The following is a 25,162-nucleotide window of genomic DNA, read 5'->3' on the forward strand; positions in this document are numbered from 1 at the left end:
GGCCATGGAGCAGGGGTCCGGCGCCCTGGGAGAGCTTATGTCATGACCCGCTTGGAGGAATAGGAACCCGGTGAGGGATATATTACCCAGTACCTCTGCAAAAACCGGGGAAGACCTGTGTGGGAAAAACAGGCAGACAAAAAAACTGCAACCAGGTAATGGATTTGATTTATTTGTTTTTGTTTTAAGCCAACTACAATATTACCTAGCCGGTTTAATATCCAAGCAGCAAATACAGCACCATATGATGGAGTAACTCCGTTAAGGAACTCCAAAGTTAATGTCTCAAAGTAGTGGAAAGCCCACCACGATACTCTTACACTCTGCAGGGGAAGGAACAAGAAAAAACCCTGCAGGGTAATTAGCAGAGAAGGAGCAGCATGTTAAAGCAATTCACAACACACACATAGACCAGTCGGCAAGTTGTGTAAGGTAAATTACAGTTTGTGCAGCAAGAACCACCATACTAATGGATGCACACGCTAACCAAACACAAGTACGACAAACAACTGCCGGAAGATGCAGAGCGCAGTGAGTGGAGCACTCAAGAGGAGGGGCTGGCCATGTGGCCAGCTGCTCCAGGCTGCAAACAGCCAGTGAGTATACTTCCATGCAAGATATTACACTTAACAGTGACTTACCAAGCGAACTTCAGAAAGTTTGTACCTCAAACCATGAAAATGAAGGAGAACGTGTGTCGCGGCCATGGGGTCTATATATAGGGGCGCACCCCAGCCGTGACACAGGTGTACACGGGAGTAAATCTGTAAATCCTCACCTCGGATGTATCCCTCCACCACGAAGTGATACCAATATATTGGAGTGATCAAATATAGTGAAACATCAAATCAAATCACATTTTATTTGCCACATGCGCCGAATACAACAGGTGTAGACCTTAGAGTGAAATGCTTACTTACAAGCCTTAACCAACAATGCAGTTTTAAGAAAGACAAAAAAAGTGTTAAGTAAAAAATAGATAAGTAAAAAATAAAAATAGCAAATAATTAAAGAGCAGCAGTAAAATAAAATAACATTAGGGAGGCTACATACAGGGGGTACCGGTACAGAGTCAATGTGCGGGGGCACAGGTTTACACCTCCTGCGCCTGACTCCGTCCAAATCACCCGCCACAGAATCACACACCCGAACAGCATGGAGTCAGCAGGAGCGGGGAATATGCCTGGAGTCGTTGAGCGGGTCCGGGAGCATTCCAACATGTAAGCCAGCTTGGGCGAAGCGATGGATCGGGTTCTCCAGGCCGTCCAGCGCCTGGAGAGGAGAGTACCAGACCCTGCGGAACCAGCTGAGCGACCGGATCCAGCCACCCACACACCAGCACCCAGAGGTATTCAACTGTCCCGACCGAGGGAATACGATGGGACAGCGGCCCGCTGCCAGGGTTTCCTCCTGCAGCTGGACCTCTATTTCAACACCATCAGCCCTGCTCCTTCGGATCGGGAGAAGGTGTCCGCCCTCGTCTCCTGCCTCTCGGGGTAAGCCCTGGAGTGGGCCAACACGGTCTGGAGTGAAGGAGGAGACGCGTTGGACAACTACAGAGAGTTTGCTCACCTCTTCCGGGCAGTCTTCGATCATCCCCCCGAAGGAAGAGAGGCGGGCGAGCGTCTGGTCCATCTGAGGCAGGGGACGAGGACCACTCAAGACAGCTCCAGTGTCACTCTTGTGGCAAGAGAGGACATTCTGCTGCACGATGTCGTCAGAGTTCTTCTGGTTCTGGAGGCGGCAGGTAGGGCACTCTCGCGTCACCCCAGGTAGCGCAAACCCACACTCGTTCAGAGCCCTCTGCTGTGCATTTCACCATCCACGTCAACTTCCCTGATTACACAGTAGTTCCCCAATGTAAGGCGCTGGTAGATTCAGGCGCAGCTGGGAACTTTATGGACAGGTCTTTAGCTCTTAGTCTATGTATTCCATTGGTTCGCCTGTCTGTTCCATTACCCATCAAAGCACTTGACAATTGACCATTAGGGTCAGGTTTTGTTAGGGAGGTTGTAGCACCAGTCACTATGATTACGCAGGAGACCCATAATGAGCAAATCACGTTTCACATTATTCAGTCCCCTGATTTCCCTGTTGTGATGGGGCTTCCCTGGCTAGCACTACACGACCCCACCTTTTCATGGCCACAGAGGGCTCTCACGGGGTGATCGTGATTGTCAGGGTAGGTGTCTAGCTCTTTCTGTTGGTGCGACCACGGTGGAAAGTCCAGACAATACCTCCACCGTGCGCATTTCCCCCGAATACCTTGATTTGGCGCACGCGTTTTCCAAAACTCAGGCGACCAAATTACCACCCCATCGGGCGGGGGATTGCGCGATAAACCTCCGGTTAGACGCTGTGCCGCCCAGGAGTCATGTATATGCCGTCGCAGGCGGAAACGGAGGCTATGGAAACATATGTCTCCGAGTCCCTGCGTCAGGGGTTCATACGTCCTTCCACTTCACCCGCCTCCTCAAGTTTATTTTTCGTGAAGAAGAAAGACGGGGGTCTGCGCCCTTGCATTGATTACCGTGCACTTAATAAAACGACCATTCGCTATAGTTATCCTCTACCCCTCATTTCCTCTGTGATCGAATCAATGCATGGGGCGCGCTTCTTCACGAAATTAGATCTCGGGAGTGCGTACAACCTGGTGTCCGGGAAGGGGACGAGTGGAAGACAGCATTTAGCACAACCACGGAGCATTATGAATACCTGGTGATGCCGTACAGGTTGATGAATGCTCCAGTCCTTTGTGAACGAGGTGTTTCAGGACATGCTTGGTCGCGGTGTGGTGGTCTACATCGATGACATCCTGGTGTATTCCGCTACTCGCGCCGAGCATGTGTCCCTGGTTCGCAGAATGCTGGGCTGACTGATGGAGCATGACCTGTATGCCAAGGCAGAAAAGTGTCTGTTCTTCCAACAATCCGTCTCATTCCTCGAATACCACATCACCAACTCAGGTGTAGAGATGGTGGGATACCGCATTTCAGCCGTGTGTAATTGGCAGACTTCAACCACGGTAAAGGAGGTGCAGCGCTTCCTTGGCTTTGCCAATTACTATCGGAGGTATATCCGGGGCTTTGGCAAGGTTGCAGCTCCCATCACCTCTCTGTTGAAGGGTGGGCCATCCCGGCTCCGCTGGTCTGCTAAGGCTGACAGGGCTTTCAGTAACCTGAGGGCTCTGTTCACCTTAGCCCCGGTACCTGCCCATCCCGATCCATCATTGCCCTTCATGGTGGAGGTGGATGCGTCCAAGGTAGGGGTAGGCACTGTCCTATCCCAATGCTCGGGCACGCCACCCAAGCCCCGCCCCTGTGCCTTCTTCTCTAAGAAGCTCAGCCCGGCGGAGCAGAACTATGACGTTGGTGATCGGGAGCTGTTGGCTGTTGTCAGAGCCCTGACAGCGTGGAGGCACTGGGTTGAGGGGGCGAAACACCCTTTCCTCGTCTGGACTGACCACCGTAACCTGGAGTACATCCAGGCAGCGAGGAGGCTGAACCCTCGCCAGGCCAGTTGGGCCTTGTTCTTCAGCCGGTTTGATTTCACGCTGTCCTATATACCAGGCACTAAGAAAGTGAAGGCAGACACACTGTCATGGCTGTACGACACAGAGGAGAGGCCCATAGACAACACCCCCATACTCCCGGCCTCCTGCATTGTGGTGCCGGTGGTGTGGGCGGTGGACGCGGACATAGAGCGGGCATTACGCACAGAGCCATCTCCACCTCAGTGCCCAGCTGGGCTGCGGTACATGCCGTCTAGTGTCCGTGATTGTCTTATCTATTGGGCACACACTTCCCCCTCCTCTGGTCACCCAGGCATCGGCCGTACAGTGCGCTGCCTGACCGGGAAGTACTGGTGTCCTACCTTGGCTAAGGACATGAGGGTGTATGTCTCCTCCTGCTCGGTGTGCGCCCAGAGTAAGGCATCTAGGCACCTTCCAGTGGGTAAGTTACATCCCTTACCAGTTCCACAATGGCCATGGTCCCACTTATCGATTGACTTTCTAACTGATCTTCCCCTCTCTCAGGTAACACCACCATCCTGGTCGTTGTGGACCCCTTCTCTAAAGCCTGCCGCCTCCTTACTCTGCCCGGTCTCCCCACGGCCCTGAAAACTGCGGAAGCCCTGTTTACTCACGTCTTCCGGCACTACGGGGTGCCAAAGGACATAGTGTCTGACCAGGGTCCCCAGTTTACGCCTAGGGTCTGGAAGGCGTTCATGCAATGTCTGGGTGTCTCGGTCAGCCTGGGTTTCACCCCGAATCTAATGGGCAGGTGGAACGGGTGAATCAGGATGTGGGTAGGTTCCTGCGGTCCTACTGCCAGGACCGGCCGGGGGAGTGGTCGGTGTTCTTGCCATGGGCCGAATATGCCTAGAACTCTCTCCGCCACTCCTCCACCAACCTATCACCATTTCAATGTGTTTTAGGGTATCATCCGGTCCTGGCACCGTGGCATCAGAGCCAGACTGAAGCTCCTGTGATGGACGACTGGTTTCGGCGCATGGAGGAGACGTGGAACGCCGCCCACGTCCACCTCCAGTGCGCCGTGCGTTGCCAGAAAGCCAACGCTGACTGCCACCACAGTGAGGCCCCGGTCTTTGTACCGGGTGATCAGATCTGGCTCTCGACCCGGAACCTGCCCCTCCGCCTGCCCTACCGGAAGCTGAGCCCGCGGTTTGTGGGGCCGTTCAAAGTCCTGAGGAGAATTAACGAGGTTACGTATTGGTTGCTGCTCCCTCCTGATTATCGTATTAACCCCTCGTTTCACGTATCTCTCCTTAGGCTGGTGGTGGCTGGTCCGCTCCAGGAATCTGAGGTGAGGGAGGTCCCTCCGCACATTCTGGACATCGAGGGGGCCCCGGCGTCCGTTCCACCCTGGATTCGAGGCGTCGGGTGGGGAGCCTTCAGTACCTCGTGGAGTGGGAGGGGTATGGTCCGGAGGAGCGGTGCTGGGTCCCGGTGAAGGATTTCCTCGATCCCTCACTGTTGCGGGATTTCCACCGTCGCCATCCGGCTCGCCCTGCTCCGCGTCCTCCTGGCCGTCCCCGTGGTCGGTGTCGGCACGCTGCTGGTGCTGCGCGTTAAGGGGGGGGGGGGTACTGTCACGACTTCCTCCAAAGCTGCCTCCTTGTTCCGGCAGGCTTCAGCGTTCGTCGTCACCGGCCTTCCAGCCACTGCCGCTCCTCTTCTCATCATTCCATTTGTTTTGTTTTGTTTTTTTACACACACCTGGTTCATATCCCCTCATCAGTCCCTGTATAAGTATTCCCTCTGCCCCCCATGTCTTTGTGTGTGATTGTTTCCATGTGGAGGTGTCGATAGCTCGGTGGAGCATTATGTACTTTGTTTCCGGGATATTCAACCATGTGTTTTGTTTTCCCCGGTGCGCCATTAAGTCGCACTGTAGTTGTTTTACGCATTGCTGCGAACCGCTGAATAAACCATTATTCTGTGATTTACACCTCCTGTGCCTGACTCCGTCCAAAGCACCCGCCACACTCTGTCTCTTTCTCATGTGAATGACGGGGATTTGGGCCTTGTCAGGTGTCTGTAGAATATCCTTCGGTCCGACTCGTTTAAGAACAAATCTTTGTCCAAATGAGGTGAGTAATCGCTGTCCTGATATCCAGAAGCTCTTTTTGGTCATAAGAGACGGTGGCAGAAACATTATGTACAGAATACATTTCAAATAACGCGAAAAAACACACATAATACTACAAATGGTTAGAGGGCTGTAAAACAGCAGCCATCTTCTCTGGCGCCATAACGTTGAGGGAGAGCGCACACCTGAGCACGCATAGAAGTAGGCCTACCTGGCCTGAGCACGCATAGAAGTAGGCCTACCTGGTCTGCTGCATGCGAATGTAGGAAAGTGCCCATTTGGCAATGTCTGATTTCTGATTGTCTTAACTCACCACGTCCACCACTAATAAGCTGAGCTTCTCAGTAATTTTTTCTTCACCTCACACATTGTAAACAAAGTATTTTATTTTTATTTTTATTTTTCATCCATTGCAAATGATAGTTCCTCAGTATTTGAAAAATCATTCCAACACTCCCGGCCTCGATAATCACCAAGCCTCGGTGTGAAAGAGCAAAATATAATGATCTGATGATCACATACTGTATATCCGGTGGAAACGGGACGGATCCAGTTGATGATTTCATACAATGTTGCACTTCACTAGCAATAGCTCAAGTCAAGACAGATAGAAAGGGAGTAGAGAGATGAATGTGATTGAAAGAACCAGAATTTTCATCAGGATATTTTCTACTGTTTTTATTTGTCGGCTTTTGGCCTATGTATTTTACTTAGTTGACAAAGTTATAGACCTACTCCTGCATTGGCTTATAGGCTATCTCTGAGTTCTATGCGCTAATTTCTTTAGCCGCCAATGTACCACAGTGTATCAAGGATGGTGCTCTCGCCTTATTTGAATTTTAACTTTTAGATTTTTATCATTTTACTTCAGATTTTTATGATTAACCATGTGACAATGATTGAGAAACGAAAACATTTTTATTGAAATGAAACTGTTCCACAAAAATGTGCATATAAAAACAATCATAACTTTCACGCAGATCGGTAGAAATGATAGGATAAATTGTAAGCTTCCCCAAACTTGAAACTCACGAGCTGCCCATGGGCTTTACTCTAACAACCTAGTGCGTGCACACATAGGAGGTCCCGTGAAAAAAACGTGCCTGGCTATAGATATCAGAGGCCTGTCGAACTGATTCGTTCTGGCGCCGGCCCTGAGCACATGACTAAAGTGTACATTGAATGCAAATAAAGCATAAGCTTACTACTGAGATAAAACGATCTTACCCCCCCGTCAGTGACGTGCTCCCAACTCCCCATATCTCTCTTGAAGACAAAGGGAAAGACAGAAACAAGAAAATATTACTGTTGCTCAAAACAAACTACCATTCCCCTTCCCACCCACCACAGCTTTCAGTGAATTATCTACTAAAACCTAACCAAAGTCTATTAAAACTTTCCCTTTGGTGAGCGCTTGTGGATTTAGAAATTTGATCTGGGTGGCAGGTGGCAGTTAATTTCCAAGAGAAGAAACGCTTCAATGTTGATATAACATTGAATTATTCATCTCTGACTTGTCTTCTGTGTCTTGGTGCATTTTTTCTGTCTCAGGAAAAATATCAAGGCGTCTGCGGTGTGCCAGTACTCCTTCACAGATATACAGAGGGCCTTCGAGGGGCCTTACATGGAGGTGCAGGATTCCAAATGGAGGGAATATACAGGGAAGGTTCCAGTACCAAGGCCTGGCTCAGTAAGTCTCTAGTAATACCCCTCTATTTCCCTGCTACAGAAAACCCTATTCCCCCTTCTCTCCCTCCCCTTGCCCCCATTTCTTACTATCTTTGGATCAATCTCAATACTCTCTACACAGTGTCCTCCTTTCCTTGTCTTCTTTCCTGCATCTAGAAAGACTGAGTTGGTGAAAGCAGTATTTAGACTGCTTCCACCAATTCAGTCTTTCTATAGTTATTGTATATGCTGATGTAGGGAAGGAGAGGAGAAGAGGAAGGCCCTTAATGCTATTGAGGTGCAGCCTTGTCTCCATTTCTGTCTCAATCACTATTTTCTGATCTGTATTGACTTCTCTCTCTCTTTCCCTCTCCGACCTTTCTTTCTCTCACCGCCCTTCCTCGCTCCAGTGTATTACAGACATACACAGGTCCCAGGGCATCAACTCGTCCCGTGACCTCCCAGACAACGTGTTGGCCTTTGCGAGGCAGCACCCATTGATGTCCACCCAGGTCCACCCCATAGGAGGGCACCCCCTACTGTTCAAGAGAAGTGTCAATTACGGAAAGATGGCCGTGCACAGGGTGGCAGCCCTGGACGGACACGTCTACACCGTGCTCTTCTTGGGAACTGGTGAGTCTGGCAAGATTTATAATGCATAATACATAGAACATAAGGAATAGTTGAATACTTATTTAACTTAGTTTTTTCTTCTTTTAATGTTGTATGAGAGTTATCAATGTTATATGAATGTTATGAACGTTATATTAATGTTATATCATATGAATGTTATATGAAGGTTATATGAACGTTGTATGAAGGTTATATGAATGTTTTATGAAGGTTATATGAATGTTGTATGAACATTAAATGTCTGTTTTTCCCTGCAGATGAGGGCTGGCTGCACAGGGCTGTGGAGATAGGAGGTCAAATGCACATCATAGAGGAGCTGCAGCTGTTTGTGAACCCTCAGCCTATAGACAGCATGGTCATCTCCCAGACACAGGTACTACACATGGCACATGCATGCTTATAAAGCATTATACCTGTTGGCTTTGAGTACAGTGTTATCAAAATGGTATTAAACATAAATTATCCATCAACAGGGAAGTATCTTTGTGGGCTCAAACTCTGCAGTGCTCCAGGTCCCCTTGTCCTCCTGCCAGCGCTACACGTCCTGTTTCGACTGTGTGTTCGCCCGGGACCCCTTCTGTGGCTGGGACGGGGCGCTGTGTGTGGAAATTTCCTCACGCACAAACAGGTGAGAGCACACACACACACACACATTTTATTAGAATTAGAAGAAGCTATCATTATTTTATATCAATGCTCTCACCATAATATTTTTTATGTTGATTTAGAATAGTTGACAAACATTCTATGAAGTACAAGTATTATGTTCTATTTTCTGTGTTATTCCATATACTGTAATTTATAATACAAATCAAGTTACTCCTGTTTAACTTTGTACTGTTTCTGTATGCCTGCTCTGCCTGTACATACAGTATGTGTGGGTGCCCACTGCCCAGAAAGAATAAATGAGAACTGACATTCTTCTGGCTCCTATTCAGGTCCAATTTAACCCAGGATATACAGAGAGGGAAAAGAGGCTGTGACAACAGCACAGGAGCAGGTATGAACTAAACACACACACCGCTGGCGTAGCACACACCCCCGCAGCCCCCGCAAGGCGGGGGGGGGGGGGGGGGGGCACAAATGTAGCATATGAACATGTCATAAGCTATGATTCTTTGTGGGGCGGAATTACAGGAAATTAGCTTTAAAACTGCTAAATTTTCTCTCAGCATCATGGCAAAATGTGTAAAATAACATGAGATTAGCTATAAAACTATTTAAAAAATGGGTTGGGGGGGGCCCCCGCAAAACTGCGCTACGCCACTGACACACACATTGCACATGCTCGTGACCTGATGTCCGTTTCTGTATTAATCTCTCTCTCCTGCTCTCTCTCTCTGTATATCCTGCTTTCTCTCTCTCTCTTGTTCTCCGTCTATCCTGCACTCTCTCCTTCTATCTATCTCTCTTTCGCTCTCTCGCTCTCTCGCTCTCCCTCTCTCTCTCGTTCTCTTTCTCACCCTCTCTCTCCCTCTCTCAGTAGTCCACCGCAGGCGTACGGTGATGTCTGGGGACGATGTCCTCCTCCATTGCGATCTGCACTCCAACCTAGCCACTCCATGCTGGACCCTGGATGGCCGCAAGCTCCAGGGCTACGGCCTCGACTCGGGCCATCGTGTGGGCACCGACGGCCTGCTCCTCATCGGCGCCCGGCCCGACCAGAGCGGAGACTATTGCTGCTACGCCGTGGAGAACAACGTGTGGGTGCCAGTGAGGATGTACACCGTGAGGGTGCACCCTGACCTGCCTTTCTCTGTGGGGCCAACAGCCGTGACGGACACCACTACCACCCCACCAAGCCCTTCTCTTTCCCCCAGCAGCCCCACTGAGCAGCCCCTGCCCTCCCCGCCTGCTCCCCTCCTCCCTGTGCCTGAGTTCCAGACCTACAGGCACATGGAGGCCATGTATATCTCCCTGGTGGCTGTGCTTGGCGGGATGTGCCTGGTGCTGACCGTAGTGCTGCTCTACGTCAGCTTCTGCACCTGGGGGCCCTACCAGGGCTGCAAGTACTCCCAGCAGGGGCTGCCTGAGTCGGGGGCCGCAGCCAAGAGGAAGAGGAGCTCCCACCTGGAGCTCAAGACCATCTCCAGCCACTGTAACGGCAGGCAGGAAATCAAGCGCGGACGCCGCTCCCTGTCGGTATCCAACATGGACGACATGGGTGATGGCTTCCTCCAGATCGTGCCCGGGGAAGGGTCTCCGGGGAAGTCGCTGCCCCCTCCCGCTCCGCCGCTCCCAATGCCGCCACCCCTGCCCTCCTCGGAGTACGCATCGTCAGAGTACACCAACGGGATGTCGGCGACGTTACCCAACGTCCTTCGCAAGATGAACGGCAACAGCTACGTGCTGCTGAGGCAGATGGCGGACCCCGAGGGGAGCACGTCTCCCCTCTACCACTCGTTCACTGAAGAGCTCAACCGCATCCTGGAGAAGAGGAAGCACACGCAACTGGACCCCCAGCCGACAGACGAGAGCTCTGTCTAGCCCCCCATCTCTTTCCCATTGATCTGTGTATTGGTTTAACCCAACTACAAAAGAGTGCCCCCAAAAGGCAGGGAGGCCTAACTTGTATTATACTTCTGCTATTTAACCAGTGCCAAAGCAACCTGTGGGAGTATTCATACCCAAAACCCAATGTGCAGCTTCCCGTGACTTGAGACAAGTGGCCCGCCCACATAATTTCACAATTGAACATTGGCGTAAAGAGGACTTTTTAACTTTTCCCTAACTGAAGCAGTCATGGATATAGTCATGGTATCCATTTTGGACACACACTGTACTAGTGCATGGACCCTTTGATGGACTTTCAAGCAAATACATGATACATACACAAGTTAGTTACAATCCTACCTCAGATCCTAACCCTATTGTGGAAGCTGGTCAATTACGTTAAAGGTCAGTGCTGGTCTGGTCAGCTGACACACTGACAGAGAGCGCTGTGGTGCATCGTGGGACAAGGGACACAGACTTTCAATGAGAGCCCAGGTCATATGACCAATGACCATGAAGTAAGATGATGAGTTAGACTGAGGAACTATCAAAGCCTGTATGAACATTATAGACCATCTTCGGAACTATTGAATTTAGACAACGATGGCTACTGTAGTTTAGTGCCATACAGTGTACGTCAATGAAGGCTCTTAAAGACCTACAGAACCTCACAAGAGAGCACAGATGGTTGGACAAATAATACATTTCAGTCATAACTTAACACACACTTATCTTTGTTTTCATGTAAATAGAAATAATATCGCTGTGGCAGCCATCAGTAGCAACTGTTGAAATAATTCCAATTGAAATGGTTGTAGCGAAACCAAATTGAAATGAAACTTTTTAGCATCTTTGTGTTGTTAGCATCTGACTGTGTCAAAGGGGGAAAATAGCAGGATTATAGATAGACGGCAGGCTTCATCAAAGCTTGGCCGGATGAACACTATCATTGAAGAATGAAGACTATCATGAAGGACTGATCTCTGGTCAGATTGATCAGAGAAACTGAGTGATGATGATGGTGATGATGATGACGAAGATGGTGGGACCTGACTGCCAGAAATGTGTGAGCCCAACAGGAGACCAGAAAGCAAAGGTAAGACTGAACCTATTTTCAAATTCAAAGTCCACCACCACCACCAAATAGCTTATGTTAACAAAGTGAAAACATCAGCTTTCATTTTCCTCTCCGTGAAAGATGAAGGGCAGAGAGGCAGACATTAATTCCAGCCCAGGTTGATGTTTGTGCTGTGTGTCCTTTGCTGTCACAAGCTGGTGGCCACAAGCCAGACGAGCTATAGGGCCATCACACTGTTATCTAACCCGCAACGCTCTCTCAATGTTTAGGTGACATCAGTGTCAATGCAATAACAACATACGCTAGCAACAACCGGGGACATACTCCATTGCCTTGAGAGAGGGTCCACTCTGACCAAAGCAAATATTGGCAGAGACTGAAATGGCATCCGTCTCTATAAAGTGCACTACTTTTGTAGTGCACTATAGGGACTATATAGGGCTCTGGACAAAAGTAGTGCACTACAGTGCCTTGCAAAAGTATTCATCCCCCTTGGCATTTTTCATATTTTGTTGCATTACAACCTGTAATTTAAATTGATTTTTATTTGGATTTCATGTAATGGACATACACAAAATAGTCCAAATTGGTGAAGTGAAATGAAAGAAATTACTTGTTTAAAAAAATTCTAAAGAATAAATAACGGAAAAGTGGTGCGTGCATATGTATTCACCCACTTTGCTATGATGCCCCTAAATAAGATCTGGTGCAACCAATTACCTTCAGAAGTCACATAATTAGTTAAATAAAGTCCACCTGTGTGCAATCTAAGTGTCACATGATCTGACACATGATCTCAGTATATACAGTTGAAGTCGGAAGTTTACATACACTTAGGTTGGAGTCATTAAAACTTGTTTTTCAACCACTCCACACATTTCTTGTTAACAAACTATAGTTTTGGCAAGTCGGTTAGGACATCTACTTTGTGCATGACACAAGTAATTTTTCCAACAATTGTTTACAGACAGATTATTTCACTTATAATTCACTGTATCACAATTCCAGTGGGTCAGAAGTTTACATACACTAAGTTGACTGTGCCTTTAAACAACTTGGAAAATTCCAGAAAATGATATCATGGCTTTAGAAGCTTCTGATAGGCTAATTGACATAATTTGAGTCAATTGGAGGTGTAGCTGTGGATGTATTTCAAGGCCTACCTTCAAACTCAGTGCCTCTTTGCTTGACATCATGGGAAAATCAAAATAAATCAGTCAAGACCTCAGAAAGTCTGGTTCATCCTTGGGAGCAATTTCCAAACGCCTGAAGGTACCACGTTCATCTGTACAAACAATTGTACGCAAGTATAAACACCATGGGACCACGCAGCCGTTATACCGCTCAGGAAGGAGACGCGTTCTGTCTCCTAGAGATGAACGTACTTTGGTGCGAAAAGTGCAAATCAATCCCAGCAAAGGACCTTGTGAAGATGCTGGAGGAAACAGGTACAAAAGTAGCTATATCCACAGTAAAACAAGTCCTATATCGACATAACCTGAAAGGCTGCTCAGCAAGGAAGTAGCTCAACCGAGCTACTCACTCTCACAATGAACAATCACTCACAAAGGACAAGGGGGCAGAGGGAACACTTATACACAGACTAATGAGGGAATGAGTCCAAGGTACACAAAGTCCAAGGTAGACAAAATAACATACCTCACACGGAACAAGATCCCACAACTGACTGGTGCCAAAAGGCTGCCTAAGTATGGTCCCCAATCAGAGACAACGAGCTACAGCTGCCTCTGATTGGGAACCACCCTGGCCAACATAGATCTAAACGATCTAGAAACTAAACATAGAAATAAACACAACACGAAATATACACACCCTGACTCAACAAATAACCGTCCCCTGAGTCAGGGCGTGACAATGAGTACCAGGTGTGTGTGATTGACAAGACAAGACAAGACAAATGGAGTGATGATAAATGGAGCGGTAATGGCTAGTAAGCCGGTGGCAATGAATGCCGAAACCTGTCCGAGCAAGGAGGAGGGGCAGCCTCGGCTGAATTCGTGACACATAAAAAAGCCAGACTACGGTTTGCAACTGCACATCGGGACAAAGATCCTACTTTTTGGAGAAATGTCCTCTGGTCTGATGAAACAAAAATAGAACTGTTTGGCCATAATGGCCATTGTTATGTTTGGAGGAAAAAGGGGAATGCTTGCAAGCCGAAGAACACCATCCCAACTGTGAAGCACGGGGGTGGCAGCATCATGCTGTGGGGGTGCTTTGCTGCAGGAGGGTCTGGTACACTTCACAAAATAGATGGCATCATGAGGAAGGAAAATTATGTGGATATATTGAAGCAACATCTCAAGACATCAGTCAGGAAGTTAAAGCTTGGTCTCAAATGGGTCTTCCAAATGGACAATGACCCCAAGCATACTTCCAAATATGTGGCAAAATGGCTTAAGGACAACAAAGTCAAGGTATTGGAGTGGCCATCACGAAGCCCTGACCTCAATCCAATAGTAAATTTGTGGGCAGAACTGAAAAAGCGTGTGCGAGCAAGGAGGCCTACAAACCTTATTCAGTTACACCAGCTCTGTCAGGAGGAATGGGCCAAAATTCACCCAACTTATTTTGGGAAGTTTGTGGAAGGCTTGTGCAAGTTAAACAATTTAAAGGCAATGCTACCAAATACTAATTGAGTATATGTAAACTTCTGACCCACTGGGAATGTGATTAAATTAATAAAAGCTGAAATAAATCATTCTCTCTACTATTATTCTGACATTTCACATTCTTAAAATAAAGTGGTGCTCCTAACTGACTTATACAGGGAATTTTTACTAGGATTAAATGTCAGGAATGATGAAAAACTGAGTTTAAATGTACTTGGCTAAGGTATGTAAACTTCTGACTTCAACTGTATACACCTGTTCTGAAAGGCCCAAGTGTCTGCAACACCACTAAGCAAGGGGCACCACCAAGCAAGCGGCACCATGAAGACCAAGGAGCTCTCCAAACAGGTCAGGGATAAAGTTGTGGAGAAGTACAGATCAGGGTTGGGTTATAAAAAAATATCAGAAACTTTGAACATCCCACGGAGCACCATTAAATCCATTATTAAAAAATGGAAAGAATATGGCACCACAACAAACCTGCCAAGAGAGGGCCGCCCACCAAAACTCACGGACCAGGCAAGGAGGGCATTAATCAGAGAGGCAACAAAGAGACCAAAGATAAGCCTGAAGGAGCTGCAAAGCTCTACAGCGGAGATTGGAGTATCTGTCCATAGGACCACTTTAAGCTGTACACTCCACAGAGCTGGGGTTTACGGAAGAGTGGCCAGAAAAAAGCCATTGCTTAAAGAAAAAAATAAGTAAACACATTTGGTGTTCACCAAAAGGCATGTGGGAGACTCCCCAAACAAATGGAAGAATGTACTCTGGTCAGATGTGACTAAAATTGAGCTTTTTGGCCATCAAGGAAAACGTTATGTCTGGCGCAAACCCAACACCTCTCATCACCCCGAGAACACCATCCCCACAGTGAAGCATGGTGGTGGCAGAATCATGCTGTGGTGATGTTTTTCCATCGGCAGGGACTTGGAAACTGGTCAGAATTGAAGGAATGATGGATGGCACTAAATACAGGGAAATTCTTGAGGGAAACCTGTTTCAGTCTTCCAGAGATTTGAGACTGGGACAGAGGTTCCCTTCCAGCAGGACAATGACCCTAAGCATACTGCTAAAGCAACACTCGAATGTCTTGGAATGGCCTAGTCAAAGCCCAGACCTCAATCCAATTGAGAATCTGTGGTATGACTTAAAGATTGCTGTACACCAGCGGATCCCATCCAACTTGAAGGAGCTGGAGCAGTTTTGCCTTGAAGAATAGGTAAAAATCCCAGTGGCTAGATGTGCCAAGCTTATAGAGACATACCCCAAGAGACTTGCAGCTGTAATTGCTGCAAAAGCTGGCTCTACAAAGTATTGACTTTGGGGGGCAGAATAGTTATGCACGCTCATGTTTTCAGTTTTTTTGTCTTATTTCTTGTTTGTTTCACACAAAACATTTTTTTGCATCTTCAAAGTGGTAGGCATGTTGTATAAATCAAATCCATTTTAATTCCAGGTTGTAAGGCAACAAAATAGGAAAAATGCCAAGTGGGGTGAATACTTTTCAGGCGGATCCTGGGCTGGACTGCATAGAGACACCAAGTTAAGGCTTGTTGTGTTTTTTTGCGGACTCTATCGAATGCGGCAGAGCGGCACAGGAAACATTTGACCTGTGTGTCCTGGTCAGTGATGCAGTGAGCTGATAGAGTAGGAGAGGGAGGGATGGAGTGTGTATTTGTGTGTGTGTGAGAGGGGGGCTGACAGGAGCTGCTTTGCACCATCAGCAGGTTTCCTCCTCCTCCTCTCTCCCCCTCCCTTTATTCCCACCCTCTCTATCCGTATATGCTCCCTTTTCTATTACCTGTCCGCTCTACCCCTTCACCTCCACGCTAGAGTATCATCATTCCATCCATTATTACCCTTCCCCTCCCTCCCTCTTCCTCTCTTACTTCCCCTCTCCCCTAGAGGAGCCTGCTGAGTTCACAAACCACCATGATAGCCCCCCAATCAATTAAGCCTGGCCTTCAAACAGTGCCCGTGACCTTCTCTTTGCAAAGGGGCTACTGCAGTGTTCCTCAATCCTGTTCCCTGGGCCTGGAGGACCCACAGGGTGTGCACGTTTTTGTTCTCGCCCAGCACCGTATTCAACTAATCAAGGGCTTGGTGATGAGTTATGTTGAATCAGGTGTTTCAGTGCTGGGCTATAACAAAGATGTGCCCCATTTCCCCATTGGTCATTATAGTAGCTGAGCAGAATCTTCTTATTGGTTGATTAGAATATTGATGCACTATGACAGGTGTTTCATTGGTCATACAGTTTCACAGGACCATTATATTAATGTTGTACAAAAGCTTGTCTACGGCAGGGGTCAAGCAAGCCTGATGAATGTGTTTTCCTTATCTTATCTTTTCATGTAACATAAATAATGATGTATCAAAAGTGCAATCACAATGAGGGTAGTTGAGGATGAACATTCAAAGTTGAAAGAACAAACTGGACATTTAAACTTTAGGGTATGTCATTTCTCATTACATGTGATTCACTGATGCTGTCATGTTATGTTTAAAGTTTTAACAGAGAGAAGCTCATTTTAAAGTAGAAAAACACAGTCATCATAGTATGACATACTGTATGTAGAGTGTATTAAGTCTCTGCTTTTCAATCTTTTTTCTGTCTTTAGTTATACAAGGAGATGGAGAAGCTGGTGAATGGAAGAAGGAGTGTGTGAGGAACCCCGATGATCTGAGCCAGTGACTGCTCAAAATACACCAAAGGGTAATCAGTGTGTACAATCGCCATGGGCAGTGAACATGGATACGGTTATGGATATTGTACTGTACTTACTACTTATGGTCAAATGGCAAACATGCTGGCTACTACAGTACACTCAATACACACCTCCAGTATACTGTAGGTCCCCATAAACACTGTGGAACACTAATTTCAACAAACATACTCACATCCTACAGACATGACAACATTCAAGTCGAGGTTTAGATATTAACTCTACATCACCTACAGAATACATTTGAGTGAACAATGACTAAAAGACGCATTTGCACTATACCTCGTGAGGACTTTTTTGCTATGTACATAAGAAGATTCAGTATACCCTTGTAAAGTGTTACATCCATGTGCTACATCCGTGTTATGTGTTTTTGTTGTTTTCTGGCTCGATGTAGATATGACTACTACTTTACAATCGTCTGAGACCAGACAACCCGACAGCTGATTAAACTGAGGAGTATTTCTGTCTGTAATAAAGCCCTTTTGTGGGGAAAAACATATTCTGAGTGGGTGGGCCTATGACTGTGCACGGGCCCACCCATGGCTGCGCCCGTGCACAGTCATGTGAAATTCATAGATTTGGGCCTAATGAATTTATTTAAATTGACTGATTCCTTTAAGTGAACTGTAACTCAGTAAAATTGTTGAAATTGTTGCATGTTGTGTTCATATTTTTGTTCAGTATATAATCATTTCTCCAAGTGCTCTGATGCCGAAATAATTACGTGACATGGCCAACACTACACGGCTGATTAAATAATAAGTACAATATTTATAACAAAAGTGATATTGTGTATTTATTTTTCTCATACGTCATTGTCACTGTTTTGTGCAACCACCGGTAAAGGATTTCTTAAAAACTATTTTGCATCAAATTCAGATCGACTGGGAATAATCCTGTGTCAATGCCCAAGGGGGATGTCAGTACAGTACAGCATTATGCAAAACATGTTCAAACTGAGTCCTTTTGTCTCGACAACACAATACCCAATAGTATTGCTGTTGGGTGATAATGATGACAATCTAGGCCTTGGTCATGTTCATTAGGGCTCGCAATGGGAACTGTTTTAAAATGTTTTAGAATGCAAAAAACGATAGTCCCTCCGTATTTCAGTCAGTTCTTTCTTGTTGGGTACCTAATGAACACGACCCTGCATTCTCAACAGACTGCTCAACATGTCATAGTAAATAATTCACACTGTTGGGTGATATTGCTGGATGCTGAGATTGTGACGGTCCGGGGGTACAGCACAGGCTGAAAGACTGGTGGGAAAAAAGGCAAGTTTGAGTGCTGAGGCTAGGGCCGTAACTAAGCAACAACAATCTTTATTTAGAGCTTTTACACCCATAGTGTAGGTCAAGCCCTGACAGTTCTAATTGGGGTAAGAAACTGTGATGTGAGATTAGAACTCTGGTCAGGCTCTGCTGCCTGTAATCGTTGTGATACATAATTAGCTATGTAAAAACTAGTTGCAACCCTGCTCCAATCAATATAAAAACAAGCAGTGTTCTTAGAATAACACTGTTGATTATATATATTACTTTTCCCCAACATAAATAACATGACTAGTATGAAATTAAGTGGATTCTATTAAGGTTAACAGTATCTCCTGTTTTAAGTCCACCCTACATTCTGACAGATAACCGTCAAAAAAATTACCAATATGACAGTATTAATGTTGAGATACATTTTATGAGAACTTTAAACTAACACTGAATACACTGCCGGAAAACATAATGCCATCCTCTTTAGTCACCAAACACATTGCTAACACATGACTACATGACTGTAGTACTAATCGCTCTGCAGTCAAAGATGCACTTCCTCTTCCCGACCACACTCATCTCTGCAGTCATCTGACGACTCACACACCCTTCCCATTTTACACAATCAGCCTTCAGATTATACTATTGCCTTTCCTGTGACCAGTCATGCACCACCCATCTGTAACCCAACCATCAAGAAATCCTGTCTGACCACATCTTTTACAGCACCACCCACCCTGCAGCTATGTTGTTATCTGCAGACAATCAACACAGAGTTCATACAAGACATGCTTGCAGTCAAATTGGTGAAATTATTATTGATGGGCAGCTGATAGAGGAACGTTCAAGAGCCATATATGGTACTGGGTCGTTCCACACTTAAGATGGTTTGTGTGATTGGCAGACATTTGCTGTGAGAGTTGAGGCTCTGTCTGGACTGTGGTGTAAGAAATGGCAACTTGAAACGCTGCTGTTGATGTAAATGAGTACATTGCTATATGCCAAGGAAAATAAAAACACCATATCTAATTAATTTTTTTATTGTCCTATCATGATGGAACGGTCACCAACCCTATATCCTAGACACCCACCTGAGCGACCCATACACCAAAGAGAAGTCCCCATCTGTTTTATGGCCCTGCTGTATGTTGCCTATATGCAGCCAAAACAGAAAGATACTAGAGCAGCACCGCCCCCTCAAGATTCTGAGCCTGCCTGGCAGGGTTGGTTCTACAAAGCCAGAGCCCCCTGATGGGAGAGCATAATATACAAGTAAATTCTCAAAGCTGCTAATGAGAACCTTGACGGCCTTGTACCTAGCCGGTGGGGATTCCGGTGGGGTACCCCCACCCAGGTAGTGAGATATACATTATGTCATTCTCGTTGGCACCAAAAGTTTAAAAAGTGTTGATAGGGGACAGAATGTGGTCGGACCATCATATAAATTGGCATATAAATTACTCTTACTGAAATTCTTTTTTAATCTTCAACATAGAAATGCTACCAAAAATAATTTACTGAAACTGGTTACAAATAACGGAGTCACCCATGATTCACCAAATTATATTTTGAAGGAGGAAGTAAAGTACTTTAAGCATATGTTTTCGTTTCAGTCGCCTCCATCTCCTCTAACTGAAGCGAATTGTAGGGATTTTTTTTCTATTGATAATGTAAAATTAACAGCCATACAGAAAGATTCATGTGAAGGTGAAATTACAGAGGGTGAACTTCTGGATGAAATGAAAGACTTTAAGTCCAGGAAAACTCCAGGGTTGGATGGCATACCAGTCAAGGTATACCAAACCTTTTTTGATATACTCAGAGGACCTTTATTAGCATGTTCTAACCACTCCTATGTAAATGGTAGATTATCAGACACTCAAGAAGAAGGTCTGATTTCATTATTACTGAAACAGGACACAAGTGGGAAATATAAAGATCCAGTCCATAAAAAAAATTGGAAGCCCCTCACACTGCAGTGTCTAGCAAAATGTATAGCGCATAGAATTAAAAAAGGTATTGTCGGACATGATTCATTCTAATCAGACAGGTTTTTTACATGGAAGATACATTGGAGATAATGTAAGGCAAGTACTGGAAACAATAGAACACTATGAAAAATCTGGGAAACCAGGCCTGCTATTCATAGCAGACTTTGAAATGGCATTTGATGAAGTACACCTGGAGTTTATATATAAATGCCTGGAGCATTTCAATTTTGGAGAATCTCTTATAAAATGGGTTAAAATCATGTATAGTAACCCTAGGTGTAAAATAGTAAATAATGGCTATTTCTCAGAAAGTTTTAAACTGTCAAGAGGAGTAAAACAAGCTTGTCCACTATCAGCATATCTATTTATTATGGCCATCAAAATGTTAGGTATTAAAACAAGATCCAACAATAATATCAAGGGATTAGAAATCCAGGGTTTAAAAACAAAGTTGTCATTGTACGCTGATGATTCATGTTTTCTTTTAAATCCACAGCTTGAATCACTCCACAGCCTCATAGAGGATCTAGATACATTTTCTAACTTCTCTGGATTACAACCAAATTATGATAGATGTACTATATTACGTATTGGATCACTAAAAAATACAATTTTTACATTACCATGTAGTTTACCAATAAAATGGTCTGATGGTGGTGTGGATATACTCAGAATACATATCCCAAATGAAATAAATGATCTCACTCCAATACATTTTAATAGAAAGTTAGCAGAAAAAGATAAGATCTTGCTACCATGGAAAGGTAAATACCTGTCTATTTGTGGAAAAGTCACCCTGATTAACTCTTTAGTATTATCCCAGTTTACCTATTTGCTTATGGTCTTGCCTACACCTAGCGACCAGTTTTTTAAATTATATGACAAAAAAATATGCCATTTTATTTGGAACGGCAAGCCAGACAAAATTAAACGGCCCTATTTATATAATGAATATGAATTCGTAGGACAGAAATTATTAAATATTAAAGCATTAGACCTATCAATAAAAGCTTCAGTTATACAAAAGTTGTACTTAAATCCAAACTGGTTCTCTAGCAAATTAGTAAGATTGTCTCACCCCATGTTCAAGAATGGCCTTTTTCCCTTTATTCAGATTACAACCTTTCACTTTCAGTCATTTAAAAAGGAAATCATCTCCCAAATATCATTATTTCTAAAACAAGCCATAGAAAGTTGGTTGCAATTTCAATTTAATCCTCCAGAAACAACAGAACAAATAATGCAACAAATATTGTGGTTAAACTAAAATATACTAATTGATAAAAAAAAACATTATCTTTTGAATAAATGTTTAAAAAAGGTATAATCGTCGTAAATTATATCATAGGTAGGAATGGTGGAGTTATGTCGCACATGCAGCTAACAAAAACATATGGAAATGTCTGCTCTACACAAAATTACAACCAAATAATTGCAGCATTACCGCAAAAATGGAAGAGAAAAGTGGAAGGGGGAAAAAGTAAGGAACTTGTCTGTCGGCCCTGCATTAAAGAACATAATTGGTTAAAGAAAATTATGATAAATAAAAAAGTATACCAGTTTCATTTCAGGACCAAAGGATTGACAGCCGTCCCATATAGATTGCTAAATAGTTGGGAAGAGATTTTTGACGTCCCGATTCCATGGCATAGTGTTTATGAACTGATACGCAAAATGATGCCGGATTCAAAACATCAAATCTTTCAATTTAAATTATTATACAAAATTCTTGCTACCAATAGAATGTTATTTATATGGGGGATACAATCCCCAATATAATGGCTAAAGGATTGCAATATTTACCTGGAGCTAACCCTGCAGATAGCACTACTGGGTGATCTGAAAAGTCATAGTCAATTGATCAAAAATATAATAATACTTTTAGCAGAAATGTTTATTTTCAATTTACAATCTGTAGAAACAATGAGAATAGAAGGGTTCAGAACTTTTGTGAAACATCACAGTACAGTTGAAAAATATATGGCAAATAGAAATCCAATATGGATGGTGTTAAGAGATAGATGGGTGGTGTTGAATGGAGTTGAAGGATGGGACTAATAACAACTAACAACAACTAACAACAACAAGATAACTAATGTAAAGCATAATGTGTCCATAATAAGAATATAGGTTATAGGTTGAGAGCTTTTGTGAAAGAGCACAGTTGGAAATATATGGCATATAGAAGCAAACCGGATGGACATCATGAAAATGATCGGAGAGGCTGAGGGTAGAGGTTCAGGAGTAGAAACAAAAAAATATATAATTATTGTGGGATTGACTGTGTCCGTGGAATGTGTGTAGTATGTATAGGCTGGAAGTGGAGGCCTGGGTCTTGTTGTTCACTGGTTTGCTCCAATTAGGGAAGGGGTGGTGGGGATGGAAAGTAATAAAGGATATGTATATATATATATATATATATATATGTATGTATTTATATGTATACAGTGAGGGAAAAAATAATTTGATTTCCTGCTGATTTTGTACGTTTGCCCACTGACAATGAAATGATCAGTCTATAATATCAATGGTAGGTTTATTTGAACAGTGAGAGACAGAATAACAACAAAAAAATCCAGAAAAACGCATGTCAAAAATGTTATAAATTGATTTGCATTTGAATGAGGGAAATAAGTATTTGACCCCCTCTCAATAAGAAAGATTTCTGGCTCCCAGGTGTCTTTTATACAGGTAACGAGCTGGAATTAGGAGCACACTCTTAAAGGGAGTGCTCCTAACCTCAGCGTGTTACCTGTATAAAAGACACCTGTCCACAGAAGCAATCAATCAATCAGATTCCAAACTCTCCACCATGGCCAAGACCAAAGAGCTCTCCAAGGATGTCAGGGACAAGATTGTAGACCTACACAAGGCTGGAATGGGCTACAAGACCATCGCCAAGCAGCTTGGTGAGAAGGTGACAACAGTTGGTGAGATTATTCGCAAATGGAAGATCTCACCTCGTGGAGTTGCAATGATCATGAGAACAGTGAGGAATCAGCCCAGAACTACACAGGAGGATCTTGTCAATGATCTCAAGGCAGCTGGGACCATAGTCACCAAGAAAACAACTGGTAACACACTACGCCGTGAAGGACTGAAATCCTGCAGCGCCCGCAAGGTCCCCCTGCTCAAGAAAGCACATATACAGGGCCGTCTGAAGTTTGCCAATGAACATCTGAATGATTCAGAGGAAAACTGGGTGAAAGTGTTGTGGTCAGATGAGACCAAAATCGAGCTCTTTGGCATCAACTCAACTCGCCATGTTTGGAGGAGGAGGAATGCTGCCTATGTCCCCAAGAACACCATCCCCACCGTCAAACATGGAGGTAGAAACATTATGCTTTGGGGGTGTTTTTCTGCTAAGGGGACAGGACAACTTCACCGCATCAAAGGTACGATGGACGGGGCCATGTACCGTCAAATCTTGGGTGAGAACCTCCTTCCCTCAGCCAGGACATTGAAAATGGGTCGTGGATGGGTATTCCAGCATGACAATGACCCAAAACACACGGTAAAGGCAACAAAGCAGTGGCTCAAGAAGAAGCACATTAAGGTCCTGGAGTGGCCTAGCCAGTCTCCAGACCTTAATCCCATAGAAAATCTGTGGAGGGAGCTGAAGGTTCGAGTTGCCAAACGTCAGCCTCGAAACCTTAATGACTTGGAGAAGATCTGCTAAGAGGAGTGGGACAAAATCCCTCCTGAGATGTGTGCAAACCTGGTGGCCAACTACAAGAAACGTCTGACCTCTGTGATTGCCAACAAGGGTTTTGCCACCAAGTACTAAGTCATGTTTGCAGATGGGTCAAATACTTATTACATTTACATTTTAGTCATTTAGCAGACGCTCTTATCCAGAGCGACTTACATGAGCAATTAGGGTTAAGTGCCTTACTCAAGGGCACATCAACAGATTTTTGACCTAGTCGGCTCGGGGATTAGAACCAGCGACCTTTCGGTTACTGGCACAACGCTCTTAACCACTAAGCTACCTGCCGCCCCACTTATTTCCCCTCATTAAACTGCAAATCAATTTATAACATTCCTGACATGCGTTTTTCTGGATTTTTTTGTTGTTATTCTGTCTCTCACTGTTCAAATAAACCTACCATTAAAATTATAGACTGATCATTTCTTTGTCAGTGGGCAAACATACAAAATCAGCAGGGGATCAAATACTTTCTTCCCTCACTGTATGTATGTACAGTTGAATTCGGAAGTTTACATACACCTTGGCCAAATACAGTTTTTCACAATTCCTGACATTTAATCCTAGTAAAAATACCCTGTCTTAGGTCAGTTAGGATCACCACTTTATTTTAAAAATGTGAAATGTCAGAATAATAGTAGAGAGAATTATTTATTTCAGCTTTTATTTCTTTCATCACATTCCCAGGGGGTCAGAAGTTTACATACACTCAATTAGTATTTGTTAGCTTTGCATTTAAATCGTTTAACTTGGGTCAAATGTTTCAGGTAGCCTTCCACAAGCTTCCCACAATAAGTTGGGTGAATTTTGGCCCATTCCTCCTGACAGAGCTGGTGTAACTGAGTCAGGTTTGTAGGCCTCCTTGCTCGCACACGCTTTTTCAGTTCTGCCCACACATTTTCTATAGGATTGAGGAGGTCAGGGCTTTGTGATGGCCACTCCAATACCTTGACTTTGTTGTCCTTAAGCCATTTTGCCACAACTTTGGAAGTATGCTTGGGGTCATTGTCCATTTGGAAGACCCATTTGAGACCAAGCTTTAACTTCCTGACTGATGTCTTGAGATGTTGCTTCAATATATCCACATAATTTTCCTTCCTCATGATGCCATCCATTTTTTGAAGTGCACCAGTCTCTCCTGCAGCAAAGCACCCCCACAGCATGATGCTGCTACCCCCGTGCTTCACGGTTGGGATGTATGTTCTTCGGCTTGCAAGCATCCCCCTTTTTCCTCCAAACATAACGATGGTCATTACGGCCAAACAGTTCTATTTTTGTTTCATCAGACCAGAGGACATTTCTTCAAAAAGTAAGATCTTTGTCCCCATGTGCAGTTGCAAACTGTAGTCTG

General features: G+C 44.8%; 1 protein-coding gene across 1 annotated transcript in view; it reads left to right on the forward strand.

Moving 5' to 3' along the window:
* The window catches only part of LOC311101016 (semaphorin-4G-like), a gene marked incomplete at both ends in the record, with an annotated part of 58,758 nt that extends 48,358 nt beyond the window's left edge, over positions 1-10,400 (forward strand). Inside the window, 6 exons of the mRNA XM_084142023.1 lie at positions 7,164-7,302; positions 7,691-7,913; positions 8,171-8,286; positions 8,387-8,541; positions 8,852-8,913; positions 9,397-10,400. Coding sequence (XP_083998149.1) covers positions 7,164-7,302; positions 7,691-7,913; positions 8,171-8,286; positions 8,387-8,541; positions 8,852-8,913; positions 9,397-10,400 — 1,699 coding nt within the window. The remainder of the gene's footprint in view (positions 1-7,163; positions 7,303-7,690; positions 7,914-8,170; positions 8,287-8,386; positions 8,542-8,851; positions 8,914-9,396) is intronic.
* Between the last annotated feature and the right edge of the window lie 14,762 nt (positions 10,401-25,162).

The sequence above is a fragment of the Coregonus lavaretus genome, assembly GCF_964263955.1.
Source record: "Coregonus lavaretus genome assembly, chromosome: 25".
NCBI classification, from domain to species: domain Eukaryota; kingdom Metazoa; phylum Chordata; class Actinopteri; order Salmoniformes; family Salmonidae; genus Coregonus; species Coregonus lavaretus.